The sequence below is a fragment of the Chionomys nivalis genome, chromosome 7 (assembly GCF_950005125.1).
Source record: "Chionomys nivalis chromosome 7, mChiNiv1.1, whole genome shotgun sequence".
NCBI classification, from domain to species: Eukaryota; Metazoa; Chordata; class Mammalia; order Rodentia; family Cricetidae; genus Chionomys; species Chionomys nivalis.
This window is the reverse complement of record NC_080092.1, coordinates 99601957-99619743: the sequence shown is the minus strand read 5'-3', so window position 1 is coordinate 99619743 and position 17787 is coordinate 99601957. Positions and strand designations below refer to the sequence as shown.

At 49.0% G+C, this 17787-nt stretch overlaps 1 protein-coding gene across 1 annotated transcript; it reads left to right on the top strand.

The window, feature by feature from the left end:
- The first annotated feature begins 6401 nt into the window (after positions 1 to 6401).
- Positions 6402 to 17481, top strand: Eif4a3 (eukaryotic translation initiation factor 4A3). Its single transcript, XM_057774454.1, has 12 exons — positions 6402 to 6643; positions 8860 to 8932; positions 10556 to 10622; positions 11193 to 11255; positions 12237 to 12369; positions 12531 to 12611; positions 12943 to 13084; positions 13288 to 13426; positions 14020 to 14135; positions 16857 to 16964; positions 17043 to 17170; positions 17257 to 17481. Exons 1-12 carry the CDS (start codon positions 6475 to 6477, stop codon positions 17271 to 17273), a joined length of 1236 nt encoding a protein of 411 aa, XP_057630437.1. The 5' UTR covers positions 6402 to 6474; the 3' UTR covers positions 17274 to 17481.
- The last annotated feature ends 306 nt before the right edge of the window (positions 17482 to 17787 follow it).

Sequence of the window (17787 nt, the reverse complement as noted above, 5' to 3'; positions counted from 1 at the left end):
TAGTCGGAAAGAAAGGCAGAAAAGAAAACATTAAAAGAAACATGAGCCAGGCGGTGGTGGCGCACGCCTTTAATCCCAGCACTTGGGAGGCAGAGGCAGGCAGATCTCTGTGAGTTCGAGACCAGCCTAGTTTACAAGAGCTAGTTCCAGGACAGGCTCCAAAACCACAGAGAAACCCTGTCTCGGGGCTGGAGAGATGGCTCAGAGGTTAAGAGCACTGACTGCTCTTCCAGAGGTCCTGAGTTCAAATCCCAGCACCCACATGGTGGCTCACAACCATCTGAGATCTGGTGCCCTCTTCTGGCCTGCAGGCATACTTGGAGGCTGAACACTGTGTATAGAATAAATAAATAAATCTTTAAAAAAAAAAAAAAGAAACCCTGTCTCGAAAAACCAAAAAAAAAAAAAAAAAAAAAAAAAGAAACACGACCCCTTTAGGCTCAGTGCAGGGTTCTGTTGTCTTCTCCACAGCGCCCCCTGCTGCTTAGCCAGCATCCTCGGGATCCAGCATCCTCGGGATCACAACAGTGTGTCTGTCACTCCAGGGACTGCCACCCTCGAGGTGGGTGGGGCTGGCTGAGGGCAGCTGGCGCCTTGACTACAAGGCCTATAGTGAGTGCTGTGATCAGTAAGGACAAGGGACAGAAACTGGCCCCAGGACAGCCAGAGGGCAACTCGGAGCAACACTGCATTTATCAGCATCTACCAGTGATGTTCTGGAGGTCAAGGAGGTTCTGGTAGGCTTTGGAATAACGTTAGCACTAGTGGAGATGGAGGAACTGGACAAATGGAAGGTCCTGGGAGAGGAAAGATTAGACACATCAGGATGTGCAGACCAGCGGGGCAGGCAGAAGAGCATCCAGGCAGAGTTACACCGAGGACTGGCGTGTCATGCACACTGAGAGTCACGCCTCTTCTTGCTCACTGCTCATGGGCAAGAGGATTCCAGGATTCCTTCCAACACATTATAAACAGTTTCCCAACACTCAGCTGGAGGCCTGAGCAGACAGGGTGCAGTGGCACCTGACTCCTTGCCCCTCACTAGCTGCCAACACAGGGAGTGTGCCACGGCAGGGCAGGGCAGGACAGGAAGCCATTGTTTCCACAGAGCAGGCAGAACAGGTCACTCTCTGCTGTGCCTCTGCATTGCCACCTGAAGCTCCATGTGGTGCTTGAGAACCGTCCACCCCACCAGCCAGCTCACATCTACTGGGCATTGTGGCGCACGCCTTTAATCCCAGCACTCAGGAGGCAGAGGCAGGCAGATCTCTGTGAGTTCGAGGCCAGCCTGGTCTACAGAGTGACTTTCAGGACAGCCTTGGCTTTTACACAGAGAAACCCTGTTTTGAAAAAAACAAAACAAACAAAAACGGGTGAAATTCACAGCTCGCGAAATGAGTGGATTAGGGTGGAGGGCTCAGTGGGATTTACAGTGGCTAGATCAGAATTAGATCAGAAAAGTTGGTACTCTGGGTCATGCCACCATGCTTGGCATGCTTTCTGTGCACACAGGAGAGCCACCCGCCCGCCGCCTCCCCCCCCCTCCCCCGTCCCAATCCGCAGCACGGGTTGGTCTGGAACTCACGTTCCTCCTGACCCAGCCTCCTGAATGCTGGGACTACAGACACACGCCATCACGCCCGGCCTCTGTGTTTGAGGGCAGAGACTCAGGGGCTCCCTCCTTCACTTGACATTGCAGAGTTTCTTTGCGTGTCCTAGAACTATCTAGAGGTTTCTATGCTTGGGCCTTGGTGGGATGAGCCTTCCTGCCACAGGGCAGGGACATTTTAGGGGGAGATGTGAGAAGCCCGGGGCCAGGGTGCTCAGCAACCTGCCTAAGAGGTGGTGATGCTCTTAACTGTGCTTGAAACTGTGACCCTGGCAGAGTGGCTATGGCCTTCTCCTCAGCAGGGGGACTAGCCTGTGACCCGGGAGGCCAGATTTCATCTGTCCAGATGAAAATTCCTGAGGTCGGAGGCTAGAGTGATGTCTTAGAGGTTAAAAGCACTGGCTGCTCTTCCAGGGGTCCTGAGTTCAATTCTCAGGAATCACAAGGTGGCTCACAACCATCTGGGATGAGATCTGGTGCCCTCTTTTGGCCTGTAGGCATACATGCAGACAGAACACTGTATACATAATAAATAAATCTTAAAAAAAGAAAGGAAGGAAGGAAGGAAGGAAGGAAGGAAGGAAGGAAGAAAGAAAGAAAGAAAGAAAGAAAGAAAGAAAGAAAGAAAGAAAGAAAGAAAGCAAGCCTGGCGTGGTGACGCACGCCTTTAATCCCAGCACTTGGGAGGTAGAGGCAGGCAGATCTCTGTGAGTTCGAGGCCAGCCTGGTCTACAGAGCAAGTTCCAGGATAGGCTCCAAAGCTACAGGGAAACCCTGTCTCGAAAATAAATAAAATGAAGAAAGAAAAGAAAGACAATTCCTAAGGCCCTCCCACCCAGACAGGGGACTGAGAAAAGTCTTCCACCATGATCAGCATCTCCATCAGTGGGAACCAGGAGCCCAAGAAAGCCTTCTTGTCCATCCGGACGACATTCGCACGGTTCGCACGGCTGTCCTGAGCTGGTTCCACAACATTTTCCTCACCCCTCCACCACAAAGGGAAACCCCACGCCACAGCTCTTGCTGCACCCCTTACTTATTCCTAGCACAAGGCCCCGGAGTCTCCTATCTCATGACCCAGAAATCTTTGTAATCCTGACAGCCCCACCTAGCCCTGCCAACTATCGGCTCTGTAAACTTCCACCTAAAATTTCCACGGTGTCAGACAGCTGCCGCCCCCTCTCTTCAGAGCTTCAGCATCTCCTTCGCCTCTCCCTATGCAGCCAAGCCACCTTTCCAGCTCTGTGTCAGAACTCATCCCCGCCCAGCCCCGCCCCGCCCCATCTGGAAGGGGGTCTGTGGCAGTCACAGTCTGTGAGACCCTGCTGGATGTGGCTCTTCTCCCTTCCCTCCAGCTCACTCTGCCTATGCTCCTTCTTGCTGTCCCTTCCCTGGCTGTGACTATGAACACCTCAAGTCAGGTGACATTTTCCTCCAGCCACCAAGTAAAACCAGAGACTCAGTAGCTTTTTCTACTTTGTTCTATTTTATTTATAACATACTATTATCTTATTTGTTTGTGGGTTTCGTGGGTCTTGCCCTTCTCTGGAATAAACACTCAATGAAGGCAAGGGAGCCCCAGTCCAGGACTGGGAATGACTCCTGTCCTGCTTGGGTGGAGCAGCTTGCTGTACACCTGCACCTCTACTGGGTGGTGGTGGGGCAACACTAGCAGGAAGCAGTCCTTGGGGACAACTCTATGGATTTCCTTTGGTCTAGTGTGTCAACCTCTGCAGTGACAATGGCTGAGGATGGGGCTACCTGAGCTTCCTCCACCCCTGGGCAGGAGGAGACTCCCACCTTATCCTTGACTCCAGGAGCTCGAGGGGGTGCCGATGGGCTCCTGTCCCGTCTCCCCCATTGCTCCCAGAGGCGTTTGCTGTGCTCCCTCTCAGCTGGACCGTGTCTGTGTTCTGCCTTCTTTCCCTGGGTGTGAGGAGTGAGCAAGCTGGCAACTGTTTACTTATGTTAAGGAAACCGGGAAGCTAAGTAGATATACCCCTGCCCTCCTTAAATTAAACACATCCCCCAAACACGGTGGGCAGGCGATGTGGGGCTAATGAGAAAGTGCGCTAAGGGCAAGAATGACTGGCCTGACCATCATTTGTCACCTGGAAGCTTCTTCCCTTGAGAGGCTAAGGTGTCCAGGGCTCCAGACTGCAGGATAAAGCCACTGTAATGGAAACTCTGAGCTTGGCCAGTCTCTCCCTTGCTGTAAATGTAGACTGAGCATAGTTTTCCCAGCAGTAACATAGGTGAGACATTTGCCGGCACCCTCTGCTTGTAATGGTGGTTGAGGTGTATAAGAATCACATTAATCCCTCAGCTTAAACACTGAAATCATAGATTGTCAATAGGGCTGTCAGTTATCTATTATTTAATTAACTAAGCAATTTATTATTTGTGTGTGCATGCCAGTGTGTGTGTGTGTGTACATGCATGCAGGCGCTTTCAGAGACCAGAAGAGGGCCTTGGGTCCCCTAGAACTGGCTGTGAGCTGCCTGACACAGGTGCTGAGAACTGAACCTGGGTCCTCTGCAAGAGCAGCCAGGGCTCTTAACCACTGAGCCACCTCTCCAGCCCTCACTTAGTAGTTTATTTTTATAAAGACAGTCTCTTCAGGTAGTCCACTCTGGCCTCAAACTCTGGATGCTCCTGACTGCACCAAATATTGGGGATAAGTATAAGCTACTACCCTAGACTAAACCATTGCTTTTAAGTAGGTAAGTACATATAAAATACAATGTAACCATGTTGATCAGCTACAATAACAAGGCAAGTGACAAAGGCATGCTTGACCAGATTGTAGCTGCCTACAACTGTTAAAAACAAAATGAGGGGGCTGGAGAGATGGCTCAGTGGTTAAGAGCACTGCCTGCTCTTCCAAAGGTCCTGAGTTCAATTCCTGGCAACCACATGGTGGGTCACAACCATCTGGAATGAGGTCTGGTGCCCTCTTCTGGCCTGCAGACATACACACAGACAGAATATTGTATACATAATAAATAAATAAATAAATATTTTTTTTTAAAAAAACAAAAAACAAAATGAGGATCTTCAAATTGTTTGGGTACTATAAGAAACGATAAAGCAGGCTGGGAAGCTGGCTCATGGGCTAAGAGAGCTTGCTGTGCAAGCTTGATGACCTTGGTTTGATCCTAGAACTCACATAAAAGGAAAGAAAAACTCTACAAAGTTGTCCCCTGACCTCCATGCCTGCAGCGTGGTATGGGCATCCCACTTACATCCATTAACACACATAAACACAAACACAGTAAACTTTTAAAAAAGATATATGGCCCAATAAGAATACAGTAATTTTTTTCTAGTCATTACATTTGATGAAGTAAAAGAAACGGGTGAGATTAAACAGCTCCTTAAACAGTATCACTAAGCTATTATTAGACTCATTTCAACAGGCAGTATGAAATGGAACTTTACATTCTTCTCTTACAATGTCATTAAAATTCATGCGTATTTTACATCAGAGATTGCGCAACAACCCCTAGAGTCAGGCTTGCAAAAGGGCATGAGAGCATGAAATAAACCCATGAGCTCACATTTTACTTAGTCTCAGATGGGTGGCCAGCTCTGTCCTTAATGTTCTGATATGATATTATTACATATATTATATCGGTTATCTGGTGTACACAAATCCTGACACTATAGAGCAGGAGCCAAGCTCTCAAGAGAAGGCGGCAATAACTTGTTTTTTTTTTTTTTGGTTTTTCGAGACAGGGTTTCTCTGTGGCTTTGGAGCCTGTCCTGGAACTAGCTCTGTAGACCAGGCTGGTCTCGAACTCACAGAGATCCACCTGCCTCTGCCTCCCAAGTGCTGGGATTAAAGGCGTGCGCCACCATCGCCCAGCGGCAATAACTTGTTTTAACGTGGATATATTGCGACTCACAACTTCTCCAGACTAAACTTACCTAAATGAGTCCCCTTTTAATAGTAGCTTTTAAAGAAGTGTGTGTGTGTGTGTGTGTGTGTGTACACGAGAGTGGCCTTCACCTAAGCCAGAATTGGATCCCCAGGAGCTGGAGGCGCAAGCGGGTATGAGTCACATGACATGAGTGCTGGAAAGAACTCTGGCTCTCTGGAAAAGGAGTAACTGCTCTTAATAGTTTTGCCATCTTTCTTCAAAAGCAGAAAAAAAGAAGCTAAGCGCAAATGTTTCCTAGGACTGGGGCTATGGCTCAAATATGGACAGATCCTGGGATCCACCCTCAAAAACAAAACAGACAAGCCCGGTTGCAAACCAGGACCCTCCAGAGTGCTGGGCATCACGATGCCGGGTCAGAGGCACTGAACAATTCTCCGATGGGATGGCGGTTTAAGCGATTCCTGCTCTCCCAGGCAAAAACAGCTGTCCGGTCTGAACCCACCTATCGTTTCCCACATCATTCGCAAGGCGGCAAAAGCCAGATTCAGGGCGTCTCGGCGCTGGGGTTGCCATGGCAACACAGGCGTCGCTGGGGAAGAAGGGCCGAGCGGACGGGGTTGTGCCATCTTTTTTTACCCCGTGCCCTTAGGGACACCGTAGTGTCCCTCTGCACTTCCCCAGGTCCCCAAGTTCCTATCCCGCGAAAGAAGGAGAAACTAAAAAAAAACCCTGTTTGCATACACCCAGAGGGAGTACGCAGCGCCGTGCATAGTAGCGAATCAAGCCCCGCCTCTTGCCAAATATCGCGAGAATAGGAGCGGCTCCTGCGGCCGCCCCCGCGCTCTCCACTTCCGCCCGACGAGGCTCCTCCACGGCGCTGTGGTGGCGTCACTTCCTCCCGACCGCGCCGGCAGCGCGAGCCTTGCTTCCGGTTCCCGCCGCTGCCGCTCGCGCTCCTCACCTCTCGGTGGACTCGGAATCATGGCGGCCACGGCCACGATGGCGACGTCGGGCTCCGCGCGGAAGCGGCTGCTCAAAGAGGAGGACATGACCAAAGTGGAGTTCGAGACCAGCGAGGAGGTGGACGTGACCCCCACGTTCGACACCATGGGCCTGCGGGAGGACCTACTGCGCGGCATCTACGCCTACGGTGGGTCGCGGGCCTGGCGGCGCGGGGGAGACCGGAGAGCGGGGAGGCTGCGCCGGGCGGAGAGAGTGCGAGCCCGCGGCTCCGGGGCTCAGGGCCGGCTTCTCCAGGTCACTGTAGTACCGGGTGACCGTGTGGGTCCCTGTGAGCGCCCCGAGGCTCTGATGGGAGGGTGGGGACTGCGGATCCGCTAGGTCCGTGCCTCGCGGAGTTTGTAAACTCTGTTAGGGAAGCGGAAAGTGCGAAGCCAAGGTGCTTCAAGCGGTGGGAGTTGGTGGGGAAAAGCGACGCGAGCTACCGGGTAGAGGGATAGATTGGTAGGGGCAGTTAAGAGAGAGCTCCCGGAGACGCAAAGGGTCCCCAGGGCGGCGAGGGCAGCTGGTCCCGGCTCCTGGATGCCGTTGGCCCCTGTGCGCCAGGAACAGAAGAAAACCCTTTGTCATGAGATAATTCGTTCCTAAATACAGCGGGAAGCCACCGCAGTCTACAGCAAAAGCGCCAAGGTCGGACTTACAGTTTGAAAGTTTCTTTTGGTGTCTGGATTTGGAGTGGAGCGAGTAGTGGAGGCGGGATAAGGTCCGCACCTGGGGAAGAGCGGTGCGCTAAGTTCTGCTGGTGGCAGATGAGTGTATTCCTGGCTTTCGAGTGATGTCGCTGGTATCTGCTTAGGTAGGAGCATTTGAGAGAGGCTGAGCGCTGTCATTTTTTTCTAATTTTTCAAAGTTTTTTTAGTTTGTTTTTTGTTTTTCGAGACAGGGTTTTTCTGTAGCTTTTGGAGCCTGTCCTGGAACTAGCTCTTGTAGACCAGGCTGTCCTCGAACTCATAGAGATCCGCCTGCCTCTGCCTCCGGAGTGCTGGAAGCTGGGATTAAAAGTGTGTGACACCAAGCTTGGCTTTTTTTTTTTTTTTTTTTTTTTTTTTTTTAGCAGGGTCTCTATATAGCCCTAGCTGAACTGGGACTCACTTTGTAGACTAGGGAAGGTGGATCTTCCCACTTTGAATGGTGCCCACTTTGGTTTTTAGTTGATTCCAGATATAGTCAAATTGACCACCAAGAATAACAATCACAAATCCTTTGCTGAGCTGTGAATCTGTATTAGCTATATGTTTTAAAAGTATAAAAATGAAGTACAGTTTTTCTGCGTAAGTTCTGTGTTTACTTGGAAAACATTTATCTTTTCTTTTTTGGTGTTTGTTGTTTTGTTTTGGCAGTGGGGGGGATTTCCGACAGGGTTTCTCTGTGTAGCCCTGGCTGTCCTTTAACTTGCTTTGTACACCAGGCTGGTCTCTAACTCAGAGATCTGCCTGCCTCTGCCTTCTGAGTGCTGGGAAAGGCATGCTCCACCACAGCCCGACTGTCTCCTTTTTTCGTTTTGTTTTGGTTTTTTTTGTTTGTTTGTTTTTTGTTTTTTTCGAGACAGGGTTTCTCTGTAGCTTTGGAGCCTGTCCTGGAACTCCCTTTGTAGACCAGGCTGGCCTCGAACTCACAGAGATCCACCTGCCTCTGCCTCCCGTTTTGTTTTGAGCTTTGTCTCTACATAGCTCTAGCTGTCCTGGAACTGACTATGTAGAAAGTTGACCTGGAATTAACAGATCCTCCTGCCTCTGCCTCCTGAGTACTGGGATTAAGGAAGTGCATGACCATCCCCACTCTATCTAGGGTGGTGCCTAGATAATGGGACTATATCCAGTTGAGAGAGCAGTGTGGGTATTCCCACATCATGCCTATGCAGGTCCAGTGCCCTGAGATAACAAGCAGCAAGTGGGCTTGAGTGCTTCTTGCTGGTAGGAAGGGCAGCAACTACAGTGCTTCTGTTTAGTTCTCTTTTTTTCTGAGACAGGGTTTCTCTGTGTAGCCCTAGCTGTTCTGGAACTCGCTCTGTAGACCAGGTTGGTCTTGAACTCAAAGAGATCTGCCTGCCTCTGCCTCCCGAGTGCTAGGATTAAAGGTGTGTGCTACCATGGATTTATGGTTTTATTGCAAAGAGGGTTTCACATGTTTTAGGCTGGCCTTGAACTGCTGATGCTCTTCCAAGTGTTGGTATTGTAGATACTGTCTTCATAGGTAATCTCCCAGGCTAGTCTGTAAAGATGTGGGTTCTCCTGGGAGCCTGGAGTTGGCAGTAAGAATCAGATATGTGTATCCCGGGAGCCTGTGCTGTGTGGCATTGGCACTGTCACAGTGTGGGAACTAAGTCTTTCCCCTTTGTGTTCACAGGTTTTGAGAAGCCTTCAGCAATCCAGCAGCGCGCTATCAAGCAGATAATTAAGGGGAGAGATGTCATAGCACAGTAAGTTGTGGGTGCCGAGAGCCAGCTGGTGTTGATGGAGAGAGGGTCCCTTTGTTCCTGCCGCCCGGCTAGCTTATACCCGAAATAACCACACAGAAACTGTATTAATTAAAACACTGCTTGGCCATTAGCCTCCTATTGGCTAACTCTCACATCTTGACTTAATCCATTTCTATTAATCTGTGTTCACCACGAGGTCATGGCTTACCAGGAAAGATTTAGCATGTCTGACCTGGTGTCTTCATGGTGACTCTCTCTGTTTTCTTCCTCCCAGAATTCAGTTCTGTCTCCCCACCTACCTAAGTTCTGCCCTATCACCAGGCCCAAAGCAGTTTCTTTATTAACCAATGAAAGCAATACAAATACAGAAGGACCTCCTACACCAAGCTGGAGTCAGTGACACTGGTGAGGGCTGAGGGAAGCTGAGTCCGCTTTGGCATCTCTGCACTCTGCGCAAACCCACCTCTGGCTCAGCATTTACTCTTTTTTCTCATCTGGAAAAGGTTCCACCAGGCAATGGTGGCGCACTCCTTTAATCCCAGCACTCGGGAGGCAGAAACAGGCAGATCTCTGAGTTCAAGGCCAGCCTGGTCTGTAGAGTGAGGTTCAGGACAGCCAGAGCTGTTACACAGAGAAACACTGTCTTGAAAAACCAAACAAGAAAAAGATTCCTTTAAGTCAAATTGCTGTCATGTGTATTTTGGGGAGGTGCTTGGTGCTGTGGGTCATATCCAGGTCACTGTACACAGCACACAACAGTGCCACTACCGACGTATATCCGAAGCCCTGAATGTAGAATTATGTAAGATACTCTTTTAATAGCTTTATTTTTTATTTCCCTCCCCTCCACATGCTGGGTACTGAATCCAGGGCCTTCTTTATTACTGAACTATATACTCTAAACTGTTATTTGCCTTAATTTTCAAAAGACATAAATTTTTTTTTTTTTTTTTTTTTGATTTTTTGAGACAGGGTTTCTCTGTGGTTTTGGAGCCTGTCCTGGAACTAGCTCTTGTAGACCAGGCTGGTCTCGAACTCACAGAGATCCGCCTGCCTCTGCCTCCCAAGTGCTGGGATTAAAGGCGTGCGCCACCACCGCCCGGCCAAGACATAAATTTTTTAAGTTATACTCCAAAATGTTAGGTGCCGTTTGCACTAAGGGAAGAGACCTTTTCTGCCCCTCTGAAGTTCTTCCATCCCCAGTGCACAAGCCATGTCACTATTTTCATCTGTAGCAGTCTAACGTCGTATCTCTGGGGCTGTGGTGGCTCAGTTCCCAGTCTGCTTCTTAGTGCCCACACTGACACAGACGACCGCCTGTGACCCCAGCTGTGACCTCAGCTTCAGGGGACCCAGCACCCTCTTCTGGGCTCTGAAAGCACCCTCACCCGTGTGGCATTCAGTCACACAGAAATAGAAATAAAAATTAAAAGTTGTGTCCTTGTACTTGGGTCTTATCTTTGTAGTTATAATGCTGAGGTTAAAGGTGGGGGCGTCTAGAAAGAAGCTGCCCCAGTGTGCAGCCAGGGCTTTGGAACACTGCTGAGGAGAGGTCGCCAGAGCAAGGACAGGGTTGTTGGTGCCCTTTTCCTCTGATAGCTGCTCTTGTGCTTTCTCACACAGGTCTCAGTCTGGCACCGGTAAGACGGCCACCTTCAGCATTTCCGTCCTCCAGTGCTTGGATATCCAGGTGAGCTGCCACTCACAGCAGACTCTCCTTGATCCCAGGAGATGTCTCTGCTCTGCCAATGCTGTGTGTACAGAATACTGTTTTTAGGTAGGGTGTGGTTGTATTTCTTTAATCCCAGCAGATAGGAGGAGCTCTGAGTTTAAGGCCAGCTCTTCATAGCAAATGTCAGGCCAGCCAAGGATACAAAGTAAGATCCTGACTCAAAAATAGGACATTCTGATCTGCATAGGAGACCCCTGGTGTGTGGCGCTCTTGCTGGACTTTGCAATTTAGTATCTCCTCAGACCTGTCAGGAAAGAGCAGCAAGGCTAATGGGAGCTGGTGTCCTTAGCCCGAGTGCTTGTTAGCAAGGAATATGTATGAACAATACTGAGACCGGAAATCGCGGCTTAGTGTGATAAACTGGACTTGGACAAAAACCAGGTTCTCACTCATATGCGGAATCTAGAGTTTCTGTTTAAAAGGTGGGCATGAAAGCAGAGCGGGGACTATTTGTAAGAGACCAGAGGGAAGGGGCAGGAGAACCCGCTCTTCTGTCCAGTCTCATGGTTTTCTTCTTTTATTCACCAGGTTCGAGAAACCCAGGCTTTGATTTTGGCTCCAACAAGAGAGTTAGCAGTACAGATTCAGAAGGTGAGACATTGGCCGGGCGGTGGTGGCGCACGCCTTTAATCCCAGCACTCGGGAGGCAGAGGCAGGTGGATCTCTGTGAGTTCGAGACCAGCCTGGTCTACAAGAGCTAGTTCCAGGACAGGCTCCAAAACCACAGAGAAACCCTGTCTTGAAAAACCAAAAAAAAAAAAAAAAAAAAAAAAAAGAAGGTGAGACATTAAAGATGGTGGTGTCGGGCTGGGAGGGGCTCTCCTGGCGTGTGCAAGGCCACATAGCAGAAGGATTAGTGTTGTGTTTGCAGGTGTCTGAGAACGGACTGTTGGCCTGACCGCTTGTTTTCTCTTCCCGTGTTTGCCCGGGGCCCCCAGGATGGCAGAGTGGGTGAAGGAGCATGCTGCTCACGCCTGAGTTTGACCCCCAGAATTATGTTGCCCTCCAACCTGCATACTATTTGATAATAGGGCTTTCCTTCTTCCCTGTTGGTTTTCACGGCACCAAAAGATGGAACCCAGAGTTCTGTGCTTGCTAGGCAGCCTACAGTTCTTTTTATGAATCTGGTGGTTTTTATCACTGCTTCTACTTGTTTGATGTGTTCGTGATCTTAGAAGTGGTCTGGAAATGTACTGTGGTGGTGGTGGTGAACTCACCTATAATCATAAGGCCCTGGAGTCAGTCCCCAGCACTAGTGTGGGGAGACAGTTTTCTCACAGGAAAATGAATTCCATTTCAATCAAATGATGATTTTTTTTTTTTTTTATCTTGAAGGGGTATATATTGCAATGTTAGTATGATGGGATTATGAACTGTAACGTTTCCTGCATTTGGTGTACACCACTTCAGTAATAAACCATCAAAATGAATCTCCTTTTGGCAGAGAAAAGAAATCTTGTAGTTTTATCATTATGAATAAATTATAGTTGGTTATTTCAAATTAGAGTGGAAATGACAGTTTAGATGTATCTGACCTTGTGCCTTGTGTGTAAACCTGTTTTTTTGCTTCAGGGTTTGCTAGCTCTGGGGGACTACATGAATGTACAGTGCCACGCCTGCATTGGGGGCACCAATGTTGGAGAGGACATCCGGAAGCTGGACTATGGGCAACATGTTGTGGCAGGCACCCCGGGACGTGTCTTTGGTGAGCACCTCTGTTAAGAACAGGGCTGTGGGTGGGATCTTTGCAGTGTGCTCAAGGTCATGGTGGTTCATTTGCTTGTGCCCAGTGGTGTGTACAAGGACTAGTGCAAATAGCTCCATTCTTAGAGCCAAGTGTGATTCTTTCAAAATCTGATTACACAGATATGATTCGCCGTAGAAGTTTAAGGACACGGGCTATCAAGATGTTGGTTTTGGATGAGGCTGATGAAATGTTGAACAAAGGTAAGGGGACCAGAATTTTCTACTGACATTGTCGGGTCTTACGTCTTCACGGTAAGGTCTCTATCTCCTAGAGATGTGACAGTCCTTGCTTTCTGGAGAAGCAGTGTGTCTTGGGAGGTTTGGGACCTGAAACTGCTGTTTAATGTTTTCATGGTTGAGGTCTATGGTTAAAGTCTTCTTATCTCCTCTTGACTGCACACTGCCAGCTTCAGCACACATTGCCGTGTGGCTTTGAGGTGCAGCTTGTTGGTCAAGGTTAGGGTGTTCGCCTTTGAACTTGCTCTGACCAGTGACAGCCATAAAGCCTTAGCTGAGCTCATCTTTGTCCCAGGTTTCAAGGAGCAGATCTACGACGTGTACAGGTACCTGCCGCCAGCCACACAGGTGGTTCTCATCAGTGCTACACTGCCTCACGAGATCCTGGAGATGACCAACAAGTTTATGACCGACCCCATCCGCATCTTGGTGAAGCGGTAAGGACGCATGCCCTCATCCCCTTTTCTATTTCTAAGTCTGAGCTCAATGGGTGTTCTCTATTCTGAGGAATGGGAAAGGTTCAGGCAAGTTCAGGATCCAGCCCTCTGAGGTAGGGGAGATGAGGGCTGGGTGCTCTTAGGTGGCCTTGTCCCTCAGGTCCTGGTTTGAAGAGTGACGTGAGCATTTATCTGTCCGCCAGTGATGAATTGACTCTGGAAGGCATCAAGCAGTTCTTCGTGGCAGTGGAAAGAGAGGAGTGGAAGTTTGACACTCTGTGTGACCTCTACGACACGCTGACCATCACCCAGGCTGTCATCTTCTGCAACACCAAGAGGAAGGTGTGCCACCTGGCTCTGTAGGGACCGCAGGCTGGATCTGCCAAAGGCAGCAGGGTGTGGCTCGGCTCTGGGTTCCTGTGCTGATGCGGCTATAGACAGTATGATAAGACAGAAATCCTGAGACTAGGCCAAGCGCGAGGGCTGCTGGGGAAGCTGAGGCAGGAAAATTTCCGGAGTCCAGGAACCATAACCAGACCCATCTTTTTTTTTTTTTTTGTATTTTCGAGACCAGGTTGGTCTCGAACTCACAGAGATCCGCCTGCCTCTGCCTCCCGAGTGCTGGGGTTAAAGGCGTGTGCCACCACTGCCCGGCACAAGGCCCATCTTTTAAGGTGTAAAAATAGATACTGACATTGTGTTTTTCTGTAATAATTTTGATGTCTTTGGTTTAAGCTCAGGTTTAGGCCCAGTAGGTTGAAGCGATGGCCCTTTTGAGTCAGGTAGTGTCCCCTAAAGAATTCTCAGTCATGCCCATCCCTGCGGAGGGTGGGTGAGCTCCCTGTGCAGCTTTCTGTGAGTGTCTGCTGCTGAGGGCTGCCATTTTATAGGTGGATCTCGGCTGGGTGAATGAGCACATTCTTGTCTGATTATAGGTTGACTGGCTGACAGAGAAGATGAGAGAAGCGAACTTCACTGTGTCGTCCATGCATGGGGACATGCCCCAGAAGGAACGTGAGTCCATCATGAAGGAGTTCCGGTCAGGTGCCAGGTAGGCCTTTGGCAGCTTTGGCTCCTGTGGAAGGACAGATGGTAATGTCCTCGGGGCTTTCATGTCGTTTCCCACCCCAGGTGTGGGAAGTGATGGAGCTCTCTGAGTGGACGCTGCCCTGTTGGGGCTGTTGGCTTAGTGGTGGACTGGCGGGAACCCTGCGTTGTTCTCTGTTCATCTGGTGACCAGGTGTTGGGTCTGTCAGTGCTCAGAGAGCAGACCTGTGAGTGAGCTTTGTGATCCTTTGGGTCATGTCTGCGGCTGTGTGTGTGTCCTCGAGCAGGATATTCCAGCTAGACTTGAGCTGCTGATAGTCCTCAGCTTGTCAGCAGCCTTCCCTCTGGCATTCAGTTCTCTCTGTCATCCTTTGTGTTCTTTTTTATTGCTGTTTATTGTCTCTGTGTGTGTAGGGTGGCGTGTGTTGTTAAAGTGTGTACAGAGGTCAGGAACTAATTTGTGGAAGTCAGTTTTCTCTTTCTACCATGTCGGTTTCAGGGATTGAACTCAGGTTGTTGGGCTTGACAGGAAGCTCATTTACTAACTAAATAAATTACTGAGCGATCTCACTGACCTGTCCCCTGGAGGCATTGGCATCTGTCCTCGGCTCGTATAGGGATGTACAAGTCCCCCTTTGGGGTCCTGAAGCCTGTGCTGGCCTTTCCCTCAGCATTTCTGGAGTGGACCTTTTACTTTTATCTTGTTTTTGTATTTCTTGTTTCTTTGAAACAAGTTGGGGTTGGGTTTGGTTTTTTGGTTTGTCACTAGTGTGACAGTTGTTGCCTCCCCTCTCTGGTGTTTGTTTGGTTTTCAGATTTTGCGACAGGCTCTGTGTTGACAGAGGTTTTCTGTCCTGCCCGGTCCCACAGCTGTTCAGTCCCAAAGAAACACACAGAGGTCTTACATTAATCATAAACTGGTTGGCTATTAGCTCAGGCTTCTTATTAACTCTTTCTTACATCTTAAATTAGCCCATAATTCTTGCCTGTGTTAGCCATGTGGCTTGGTACGTTTATTAGTGAGGTGTTCTCATCTTGCTTCCTCTGCATCTGGGTGACAACTGCAGACTGAACTTTCCTGTTCCCAAAATTCTCCTGTTCTTGTTGCCCCTCCTATACTTCCTGCCTGGCTACTGGCCAAGGAAGCGTTTTATTAAAACAATACAATCTAAATGACAGGGTACAGACCATTGTCCCACAGCAGCTCTGTCTATACAGTTCAGGCTGGCATTGATCTTGAGACCCCTGCTTCACTTCTTGAGTATAGGACTTCAGCCAGTCACTGTTTGAAGTTGGCCATTTAGAGTATACTCATCTAAATCAGCTTGTAAGTGAATTTTCCCTCTTGTTCCTTTTTTCTTTTTTAATTTTTTTGAACTTTCTCTTTGAAGGTTATATTTTTTATTTATTTTTTTTAATTTATGTCATTTAGTAGCTACCTTGGAGATGATACCATACTTTTGTTTGTTTGCTTGTGGGTTTTTCTGTTGTTGTTTTTCGAGACAGGGTTTCTCTATGCAATAGTCCTGGCTGTCCTGAAACTAGTTCTGTATACCAGGCTGGCTTTGAACATGCAGACATCCACCTGCCTCTGCTTCCCAAGTGCTGGGATTAAAGGTGTGCACCACCCCTGCCCGATGACCATCTCTTTTTTTTTTTTGATTTTCGAGACATGGTTTTTCTATAGCTTTTGGTTCCTGTCCTGGCACTAGCTCTTTTTTTTTTTTAATTTATTTATTTATTACATATACTATATTCTGCACCAGATCTCATTACAGATGGTTGTGAGCCACCAAGTGGTTGCTGGGAATTGAACTCAGGACCTTTGGAAGAACAGGCAGTGCTCCTAACCTCTGAGCCATCTCTCCAACCCTGGCACTAGCTCTTGTAGACCAGGCTGGCCTCGAACTCACAGAGATCCGCCTACATCTCTGTTTTTAATATCTGTTACTGATAGCTGCTTTCCCTGTCTTTCCAAACAGTACAAGGATCTGGATTTGTTTAGCCCCCAGCCTAGGATTCATGCATGTCAAAACGTATGTGCTTGTGTGTACACGTGTGCACGCACACAACACATGTAATTCTGTGGTTTTAGCGCTGAGAGATTAATGTACCTTTTAATCCACAGTGGCATTTTGCTTTATAGGATAGATTTGTTTGTTTGGTTGGTTGGTTGGTTTCTCGAGACAGTTTCTCTGGTTTTGGTTCCTGTCCTGGAACTAGCTCTTGTAGACCAGGCTGGTCTCGAACTCACAGAGATTCACCTGCCTCTGCCTCCCGAGTGCTGGGATTAAAGGCATGCGCCACCACCGCCCGGCAGTGGGTTCTTATTAACAGTCTGTTAGTATGGCGCAGCCTCAGTAAAGTGGTCTTTATGTAAGTGTTTGTGTCCTTGCACACCTATCATGTCGGTTAGGATCAAACATGTTTCAGGTGGGCTAGCATGTATGCCTGGCCTCTGGGGGGCAGGTGGCACCACTTGGGCAGAGTAGCCGCTGTGGTATGGGAGTGGTATGGGTTGAGCTTAAGATTTAAAAATGTCATCAGTAGGTTCCTGTTCATAATAGGACTTTTGCTAAGCAAAAGTCATGTTTTCTTGGAGGGGCTGGACCCACGTTTTAAGTAATTATAGCAGGTTTTCCGGTGACCTGTGGGTGATGTGATTGCTCAGGGCCCTCGGCCAGAGGCCGCTCTGCTCTCACCTTCCCGACTTCTCTTTGTGCAGCCGAGTGCTCATTTCTACAGATGTCTGGGCTCGGGGCCTGGATGTCCCTCAGGTGTCCCTCATCATTAACTACGACCTGCCCAACAACAGAGAACTGTACATTCACAGGTGTGTGTTCCTTCCTTTGCTCAAGACTGTTGGCCTCCATCCGTGTGCCTGTTTGCTAACATCTATTTTATTCTAAAGAATCGGGAGATCGGGGCGATACGGCCGCAAAGGTGTGGCCATCAATTTTGTGAAGAATGATGACATCCGCATCCTCAGGGACATAGAACAGTACTACTCTACCCAGATAGACGAGATGCCCATGAATGGCAAGTTGCGGGTTCTTCTGGGGGCTGTGGGAGGGGCTTCGGGAGGTGACGTGTGGCATTGTTAACGCACCTTTCTTCTCCTTCAGTGGCTGACCTGATCTGAAGCTGGTGCTCGTGCGTCAAGGGCCTGGATATGGCGCCTGTTGTGAGCTCCTCCTTGGAAACGGGAAGCCTCTATTTAATGGGTTAAATGAACTGTCTTCTCACAGCCCCGCAGGAAGACCCTTGGGCGCTGCCATCTTTTCTAACCCACATGTAAATAATCCAATGCTTTGAGCCTTTTACATTAAACGTGGAAATTTTCCCATGAACTTGAGTGTAGATTTCTTGTGGTGTCACCAGCTTTCCTGGTCTGGCCATTGCTCTCCCTAACTCCACATTACGTGCAGAATCCACCTTGAGACGTTTAAGAGTCAGATGAGAAAACCCGTAGTAGAAGTGAAAGGGAAGCAGTGACTTCAGATTTGCAAACGTTTCTTTAGGATAATAGCAAAAGCTCTGGCACGGACTTGTCGGGGTGGACCTCTTCAGATGGCACCAGCGTAGAAGAGTGAAGCCCAGGCTGGGAGGCAGCGGGAGGCGTGGCCTCTTGGAGCTCTTAGTGGTTGAGGATGCTA

Coding starts and splice junctions, on each gene's coding strand:
- Eif4a3 (XM_057774454.1), top strand. CDS start 6,475: ATGGCGGCCACGGCCACGATGGCGACGTCGGGCTCCGCGCGGAAGCGG. Junction 11,256..12,236: donor TAGCAGTACAGATTCAGAAG/GTGAGACATTGG, acceptor TTTTTGCTTCAG/GGTTTGCTAGCTCTGGGGGA. Junction 16,965..17,042: donor AGAGAACTGTACATTCACAG/GTGTGTGTTCCT, acceptor TTTATTCTAAAG/AATCGGGAGATCGGGGCGAT.